Genomic DNA, 9,750 nt, shown 5'->3' on the forward strand with positions numbered 1-9,750 from the left:
GAAATCCAGGTCTACTAACTCCTCTCTATCATGGGTACAAGTAAATATCAACAATTAAGGCTACTATAAAAACTTGGATTGGAACTGGATGCTTCCCACCCTAATACCTCCTGGCCTCATTAGGCCAGTGGGGCTGTAAAGCAGGAATCAGCCTAATCCAGACCTGGGGTCAACACCAACCCAATGTGTTGTTCTGCGTGGTATCCAGGATAGTCTCTAATTCCTGAGGAGGAACTTGATACTAACATTGGTATGCAGCAGTCAGCCCTCCAAACACTACCTATCCTAAATGCAGGGTTAATGCTGACCCTACTGTGCAAGAAATGATTTACTAGTGAGTTTTCAAAGAAAACCACATCAGTTTGGATGTCAGTTACCTTGAAGTGATCATTTTAAGAGTGGTAGCTTCTTCCCTAGGAATAAAAAGGTTTTCTTCTTTAGGTGGATTTCTATCTGTGTTGAGCAATCATTTGTGAAATGAAAAAGCAAAAAAGTCCCCGCCCACTCCCCCAATTTAGGATTTATAAGTGGGAAGAGGGAGGTGAAGACTGTGCTAATTCATAACCCAGTGTGCACTATTTCATGGACTGTGGTGACCTTGTTGAAAGTATTTTCCAAATATCTACATCCCACATGTAGAATTAAAGTTTTTAAAACTAGCAAAAAACCCTGAAACTACACATTATTCATTTGTACAAGGCAGTATTTTAATTTCAAATATCATATATAAAATACCTGAAGGTTATGTTCAAAGCAGGTCAAGGTGTGATTAAACAGACTGAGGAAATACACTGTACTGTTTGATAATTCTTCACTGTTGTTCGTTAAACAATCTGTGGGAAAACACCACCAAAAAGAATATCAATATAATTCAAGCAACACTTACGCATTGTCATTTATCTCTCAAGCCATCATCTTTTGTTTCTCACTACAGTAATTATTTATTTAAACAAGCACAAAGTATTCCACATAAGAAAATTTTCCAAATATATAAAGCTTACTTCTTTTAGTTTCTAAAAGATTTTAAGTTATGACATAAAAAGCCATTTTTATGAAAATCTTAAAATAACCAAATACTTTTTAAAATAAAAACAACGTACAAAAAAAAATTTAAGTTGACTTTTGATGGCTCAAGGTCATGATCATGAACATCAGCTACCAAATGCTGCTGTAAGGCTGCTATTTAGGTATAAGACTGCTTAGCTTGCATTAATTTACCTAAATTCATGTCTTTTCTCATGTTTTGTGTCAAATTTAGCAATTCTGTGTCTCTTCCAACTTCACTAGTGGGCCATTTAATGTACTTGATATGGTAACTTTCAAAATTTGCTCTAATCTATCATGAGTTGAGAGTACAGAGAAACAAACTAGTGAGAATTTTGCCTAAAATATTGACATACAGGCTTCAAATAAAGTCTGGAAACAAAGAGACCTGTTTTATATGTTTTTTTAAAATAAAAACCTTCCATAAATGATATTCTTCTGCAACTTGCTCTTCTTGCTTAGAATTAGCTCGTTCATTTATTCCTTTTCATTATTTTCTATGTATGAATATACCCCAATTTATTTATCCTTTCTCCCTTCTTAAGAGAACCTATTTCCTATGGTCATTTTGTGTTCACCTCTCCTTGTGCTCTCAGCTTGCTATCTCCAAACCAGGTTAAACTGCCTGGCTTCAGACCCTGGAACTCGTGGTCAGCCGTTTCATCTCATTCTCCTGGAGTCCCCTTTACCTTGCACACAGTCACAAACATTTCCAACCCCAGAAAGCCTCTATCTGCTGTCTATACTCCCAATTCTGGTTATAGAACACTATTGTGGAAAATCCTAAAATTATAATGAAGGAACCCAATTCAAATTCATGTTTTCTGATTTCATGAAATAATCCCTGTAGATGCCTTACTAATGGCTGCATAGGGTGTTCCAAATGTTTTCTATTGTCTAGTCCCCCTTAATTTAAATAGACAGCTTTATTTTTGGAGACAGAGCCTCATTTTGTCACCTTTGGTAGGGTGCCATGGCATCATAGTTCACAGCAACCTCCAACTTGGGCTCAAGCAATTCTCTTGCCTCAGTTTTTCTATTTTTAGTAGAGATGGGGGTCTCACTTTTGCTTAGGCTGGTCTCGAACTTGTGAGCTCAGGTAATCCACCTTGCTGTGGCCTCTCAGAGTGCTAGGATAACAGGCAGGAGCCACTGCGCCCAGCCTCAAGCAGACAGCTTTATATTATACCTACCTAATTCAGAAATCTAGCACCATTTAATAGGAATTCTCTCAACTGGGAGTAGAAAGACAGCATAGGGAGCTACTGCAATAATTCAGGAGAAAGGCAGCAGTACAAACAGAAAGAATTCAATGGAGAAGAGGCTGAATAGATGGATACTAGGATATGACACACTAAGGAACATTCATGAACTATGATAAAGAACAATCACTACAGTGAAAGCTAACACTGACTGAGTACTTGCTATGTTCCAAGCACTATGTCTGTCCTGTGCTTTGAACAAATTTGCTCATTTAATTCTTGCAAAGATTCTGAGGTAAGAACTATCATTATCTCCATTTTATAAATAGGAAAAGGAGATTTAGAAAAATTAAGAGTTTCCCAAAATCACAAAACTGATAAGTGAAAAGCTGAAAATTCTACTCAATCTCATTTTTTTTTTTTGAGACAGAGTGAAACTCTTGTCTCCCTGAGTGCAGTGCCCTAGCATCAAAGCTCACAGCAACCTCAAACATCTGGGCTTGAGCAATCCTCTTGCCTCTGCCTCCTAAGTAGCTGGGATTACAGGCATATGCCACTATGCCCAGCTAGTTTTTCTATTTTCAGTAGAGACAGGATCTTACTCTTATTCAGGGTGGTCTCAAACTCCTGAGCTCAAGCAATCCACCTGCCTTAGCCTCCCAGAGTACTAGGATTATAGGCGTGAGCTCACTCTGATTCTTGAGCCTGCACTCTCAAACACTGCAAAATAACTAACATACTCACAACTACATTAAAACCATTAAGAAGTTCAAGACTCAGACTCAATAAGCATGTGCCTCAGCCTGCTCCCAGCACTACCCACAGATATCTTACACCACACAGGGTTTGAGGCAGTCACCAACAACTGGCAACTGAGAAGAAACCTAAACAGGGTGGCATTTCAGTGAGACTCCTTTGTGCAAATTAGAAAAAGGCATTCCCTCCGGGTGGATGAATTACAAAAGGGACTTCTGCCTCCACAAGCCACGTTAGAATTCAGTCCCCTTCATCCTCTCACACACGTCCCTTTTTCAGGGCCCTTTCTGAGCCCCACATGAGCCCTCTAGGTGAACCCATTCCTAGATTCTTTCCCTCTAAAATCATGTACTTTACATTCTTTTTTTTTTCTTTTGTATTTTATATTCTCTGCAGCTTTATCTTCTCAAAAATTTGAGTCTCATTCTAACATTCTCTCTATCACTTAATCATCCAAGGGATCCTTTTACAAATTAGGAAACTAAGCTAGAGAAATAGGTGATGTACTGAGGATCATACAGTAAGCTAATAAGGAAATGAGATACAAAACAAGCTTTCTAGATTCCCAATTAAGTATTCCTTAATTATACCTTTTTTTTTTTTACTATTTAAACAGGTTACTCCATCTGTCAGCTTTCACAAAGTTCAAACACTAAATTCATTTTCTAAAAACTATAACATAAGCCCCTCTTCATGCTGGTTTAACAACATCATGAAGTAGCCCCACATTCTTTTAAGGATGAGGCAGAGTTGATATAAATAAAACAAACACAATTATACATCTGGAGAATATTCATATACTAAGCTAATAAGATTAAACAGGGTTTCGGGTTTTGTAGTTGATGTTTCACAGGGAAGCTGAAAGAGCACAATTTCATCCATAGCAACTGCACACCTATGTTATGAGCCATGTCATGACAACTGACACACACAGCATAAGGATGAAAGGGGGTGTACATCCCCATATTGCCTGCAAAAGTAGCATGACTATGAAAGAGCAATAGCAATTTCTTCTATGCAAATACACAGTTAAAATAATTTCTTTATAAAAATGTAATTTATAAAGAAAGATTATCTGAAGAACAAAGGAAGCTAATCTTTTCTATTTTAATGACAGCCCTTTAATTTTCACTTAAGATAATTTTAAAATTAAAATAAAAGCTAATATAGACTGGTCATCTTGTTAAGGATGGCATTAATGCAGTACCATCAATTTTTTTTCAATGATCATTAGACAGTGATATTACAAATCACAAAGGAGTTTATTTAAATAATGGGGTTAGTAAAGAGCCCCGACTTTCTGACTCTAAACCAAGGAACTCCAGTAAATTCTTCTTTTATCCTTTTGCAGGAATTGCGAGCTTAAGGTTATAAACACGGAGAAACTATACAATTTAAAAATTAGTGAGTTAAAGAATATTAGTAATAATAAAGCTTCCCATAAGTACTAAGTGAAATGGTCATTATGAATTTTCTTCATCTCAGATAATCAATGAAGCCTCATCAAGGACAGATTAGCATAGCTTCTTCCTCAGTGAGAGCTCGGGCATAGCTCAAGAGGCATTCTTAAAGGTGTTAAGGATTCAAGTTGAGACCTCATGTAGAAACCTACTAAATTGTCATGACAGGACTTAAGTATTTTTCAGTAAAGTATTTAACATCTATTATGAGTTTGTACAAAGATCTTTATTGTTTTTCAAACCTAGTTTTATCTAAGATAGCAGAGACAAAGACCAATTTCTGAAAAATTTTTCAGAAAATATAAAATAAGGGCAGGCATGGTGGCTCAAGCCTGTAATCCTAGCACTTTGGGAAGCTGAGGCAGGAGAACTGCTTGAGGCTACGAGTTACACACCAACCTGAACAAGAGTGATACCTCATCTCTACAAAAAAATAGAAAAACTAGCTGGGCGTCCTCTCTCGCACCTATAGGTGCAGCTACGCAAGAGGCAAAGGAAACAGGATCACTTGAGACCAAGAGTTTGAGGTTGCTATGAGCTATTAGGGTGCTACTCTACTCTAGCCTGGGCAACAGAGGCTATTCAAAAAACTAAAACATAAACATATACATATATACATAAAATAAACTGGGAAAACTTTGTTCCTAAACAAGCTAAGTTTAATAAATTATGAAAACTAAGATATTTTAAATAACAGGATACAAAAACATGGCTCAGTGCCTGTAGCTCAGTGGTTAGGGTGCCGGCCACATACACTAAAGCCAGAGGGCTCTAACCCAGCCTGGGCCTGCTAAACAACAATGACAACCCAGCAAAAAAATAGCCGGACATTGTGGCAGGTGCCTATAGTCCCAGCTACTTGGCAGGCTGAGGCAAGAGAATCACTTAAGCCCAAGAGTTTGAGGTTGCTGTGAGTTGTGACACCAAGGCACTCTACTGAGGGCAACATAACAAGACTCTTAAAAAAAAAAAAGATACAAATACAGTAGAACCTCCATAGTTGACCACGTCCCTACATTAACCACCTCCCTAAGTTGACCTAATTTTCATATACCAAACATACACCACATGTACTCAATGTTCCTTATTTTGACCACCGCCATATGTTGACCAGTTTATTACATTCCCCTGGGTGGTCAACTTAACAGAGGTTCTACTACAATATGAGTCCAATATTTAATATATTTCCATCTAGATAAAATATGAGAAAGAAGTGTATGGGTTAACTGGCCTTCTGCTTAACCATTAAGTTTTATTATTGATTTTAAAAGCATTGAGATATATGTTACATATTTTAGTTGAAAGTTAACTTTCCTTTCAAAAATCAGAATGTACATCTGGATCAGACAGTGGTTCAGTAGCATCATTATGCTCATAAATTATCCCCCAGGTCACTGTAGCTATGAGCTGCTCAATGGAGGGGGGGGTTTGCTGTATGTAAGAACAAATATCTGAAGTGATAATCTGAGGGCCCATTTTATTATATTTCATATTGGATACTGCTTACCAAAAACCAAATTCACCATAAAACAGTACATGGTCTCAGAAAATCTGGTCACTCGGCTAATTATTTACTGTTGCAGGTACAAGATAACCAAGAAGGGTCCCAATAACAAGGCTACCCTTATGTTAACAATACACTTCAGGTAACAGCTTTAAAATACTGAAAAATATTTAATAGACTTTCTCTACTTCTTAGCAGTCATCATCCACAAGGAAGAACTAATTTCTGTGTTATTTGTACTCCGAGTAGAAAGAGTTGAGCTCTGAACACTTTTTTTTTTGAGACAGAGTCTTGCTTCTTTTGACTTTGCTTCAATTTCCAATAACTCATCTTCTACCAAACTTAATATAAAAGACATAGGAATTCTAAAGAAAAAGGAGATGGGAGAGGTACAAAGATTGTAGTCTCTCCTATATTGGCTTCCTGGCCTACTTTTCATCATAACTGCAGACTAATGCCAACTCTGTTTTAAGTCAAGCAGAACAGAAAGATGGTTTGGGGAGATATATTAATTTTAATAATATTCATTCTCATAATATTTTATATTTTTAATATTATTTTGCAAAAGTTTTACCAGCCCCTGCTATGGTGTAAACGTGTCTCTTAAAATTCATGTGTTGAAATTTAATGGCCAACATGATAGTATCTAGAGGTAGGGCCTCTGGAAGGTGATTAGGTATGAGGTCTCTTCCTCATGGAAGGGATCAAGGCCCTTACAAAAGAGTCTTCACATACAGTTTGGTCCCTTTTGGGTCCTTTTTGTCATATGAGAACACAATATTTATCCTCTTTTGCCCTTCTGTCCATTACACAATCCAAGGAGCACTGTATGGCACCATCTATGAGGAACTGGTCTTCACCAGACACCAAACCTGTTGGTACCTTGACCTTGGACTTCTCAACCTCCAGAACTGTGAAAAATAAATTTCTATTATTTATTAATTACCCAGTCTGTGACATTGTGCTACAGTAACACAAATGGACTACGAGAGAAATTGGCACTGGGAAGTGGGATGGTGCTATACCTAAAAGTGTGGAAACAGCTCTAGAACTGATGTAAAGTTTGGAACAGTGTTGAAGTAAATGCTGGAAAAAGCCTGCATTCCCATGAATGGAGCATTAAGGATGATTCTGGTGAGAGCCCAGAAGAAGAGGAAAGCTGCAGAAAAAGCCTCAGTCTTCGAGATTATCTAAGTGGTTGTGATCAGAATGTTGTTAGAAATATGGAGAGTAAAGGAAATTTCAATATAGTCTTAGATAGAAACAAGGACTATCTTATTGAACCGAAGGAAAGAACATCCTTGCTACAAAGTGGCTAAGAACTTGGCTGAAATGTGTTCGTGTCTGGGTGTTCTACTTTGTAGAAGACAGAATTTACGAGCAATGAACTAGGATAAATGGTGGAAGAAATCTCTCAACAAAGTGGTCAGGGCACTGTATGGCTTCTACTAACTGTTTATAGTAAAATACAAAAATAGAGAAACAAATTAAAAATGTAATTTACAATCAAAAGGGAAACAAAACATGTAGATTTGAAAAATTCTCAGCCTGGCCATGTAAATAAGGGGAGAAAAGCAACAGTGTAGCCCAATGGTTATTTACAGAGATTAGTATAGATGGAAAGAAGCCAGATACTATTCATCAAGATAATGGGAGAATGAATAGAAAAAAAAACCACAGTCTGTTTTTCCTCTGTTCTTGTACCACAACAATCAACACAGAATACTTCTATGATGAAATGTGCGTGAGGGTTATGCACACGAAATAAGCAATAAATTCTGCAGTGGACATTAGCTGGGTGTCCTTCAATTCATTTCTGGAGAAGACATCATATTCTACTATAAATCTGGAGAAGACATCATATTCCACAGGTTGAAGGCTCAGTCCCTCAAGACTGCCCGCACTTCAGATACGTTGCCAGCCCAGGCTTCCAGAACTTCTAACCAACTGGCTTCAAGTTGGGGTTCCCATGGCATCCTCTTTTGATTCAATTAATTTGCTACAGCAGCTCACCGAATCGGGAAAACACTTATGATTGAGGCTGTCACTTCCATTACAAGCCCAGAATGCCAGAGCATTCAGGGCAAAGTAGTTTCAAAGGAGGATCCAGGACACCCATGCTGAGATTACAGGTATGAGCATCACAACTGCCTAGTTCTAGTCTCTATCTGTAGTTCATTTACCTTCTGAGCATTGATTGCACTTCTACTTACTATGAAGCTCAGCTAAGACGAGGGCAATGAAAGAAATGCATCATGGGAAACAATGTTTAACTCAGTGCTGACTTGTTACCTTGCTTAGCCCTCAATCTTTTTCTTCTCTCACATTCCTTTTCTCACGGTCCAAATCTCTCACTACATTGTAAAAGACTATACTGCTTAAATAAGAATACTTTATTGAATTTTGGTAATATTTTTAAATTATTTGAACAATTCTTCAAATTTTTCCAAAAAATTGCACATCGTCTTCATTAAATACCTATGCATAGAGCATAATTACAAGGACTTTCCAGTGATTTGGTACAGATTCTAGTTAAAGTGATTTTAGTATGCCCAGCATTGAATCAAAAGAAAAAAGCTGAGACAGCTAAGGAGTTCAAATTTATGAAACTACTTTATTTGCATTTAAAATATAGAATATAGGCTCGGCACCCGTAGCTCAGTAGTTAGGGTGCCAGCCACATGCACTGGGGCTGGTAGGTTCAAACTCAGCCAGGGCCTGCTAAAACAACAACAAAATAGCGGTGCACTGTGGCAGGCACCTGTAGTCCCAGCTACTTGGGAGGCTGAGGCAAGAGAATGGCTTAAACCCAAGAGTTTGAGGTTGCTGTGAGCTGTGACACCAATGCACTCGACCGAGGGTGACATAATGAGACTCTGCCTCAAAATAAGTAAACAAATGAATAAATAAAATATAGAATATAAACTATGATGAAATTCTAAAATGTGAATGAAACAATGATTAAAAGTTAATTTTTTTAATGCATAATCCTAGAAAAAGAGTTAGCTAAGCCTCAAACTTGGGCTGAAGCAATTCTCTTGCCTCAGCCTCCTGAGTAGCTGGGACTACAGGCACACAACACAATGCCCAGCTAGTTTTAGAGACAGGGTCTCACTCTTGCTCAGGCTGGTCTTAAACCTATGAACTCAGGCAATCTACCCACCTTGGCTTCCAAAGTGCTAGGATTACAGGTGTGAGCCACTACTCCCTGCCCTTACTTAGCATTTTTAAATGTCTTCTTAATAGTATTTAAATTTTCTTTGTAGAAGAACTTGCATTTTTTTTTTAACTTATCTCTCAGTATCTAGTACTGTTAAGTGTTAATGGTATCTTCCAAAATTGTATCTTCTATTTGATATTACACAGGAATGTAGCTGACTTTCATATATTAATTTTACATGAGAACTTTACCAAAGTTATTAATTCTAATAACTTACCTTTACATCTTGTTTCTTATTTTATAGTGATAATTAGGGCCTCTAGTATTATGGTGAACAAGAATAATTAAGGAGGGTATAATTTTCTTGTTCCTGATCTAAAAGAAAAGTTTTCACCATTCAGTATGTTAGTTGCAGGTTTTTATACAGATTTTTAATTAGGTTAAGAGAGTTCCCACCTGTTTGTAGTTCTTCAAGTTTTAAACTTTTGCTATCAAATAGATTTTTTTGCATCTCCTTTCACCTTTTTTTTTTTTGTAGAGACAGTCTCACTTTTTCGCCCTCGGTAGAGTGCAGTGGAGTCACAGCTCACAGCAACCTCCAACTCCTGGGCTTAGGTGATTCTT

At 37.4% G+C, this 9,750-nt stretch overlaps 1 protein-coding gene across 1 annotated transcript in view; it reads right to left on the reverse strand.

Annotated features, from left to right (window-relative positions):
• Positions 1 to 9,750, reverse strand: part of OSTM1 (osteopetrosis associated transmembrane protein 1) — a 34,168-nt gene that overhangs the window by 12,491 nt on the left and 11,927 nt on the right. The window contains exon 3 of the mRNA XM_003781578.3: positions 736 to 833. Within this exon, the coding sequence (XP_003781626.1) occupies positions 736 to 833 (98 nt within the window). The remainder of the gene's footprint in view (positions 1 to 735; positions 834 to 9,750) is intronic.

The sequence above is a fragment of the Otolemur garnettii genome, unplaced genomic scaffold (assembly GCF_000181295.1).
Source record: "Otolemur garnettii isolate 467f Iridium unplaced genomic scaffold, OtoGar3 scaffold00002, whole genome shotgun sequence".
NCBI classification, from domain to species: domain Eukaryota; kingdom Metazoa; phylum Chordata; class Mammalia; order Primates; family Galagidae; genus Otolemur; species Otolemur garnettii.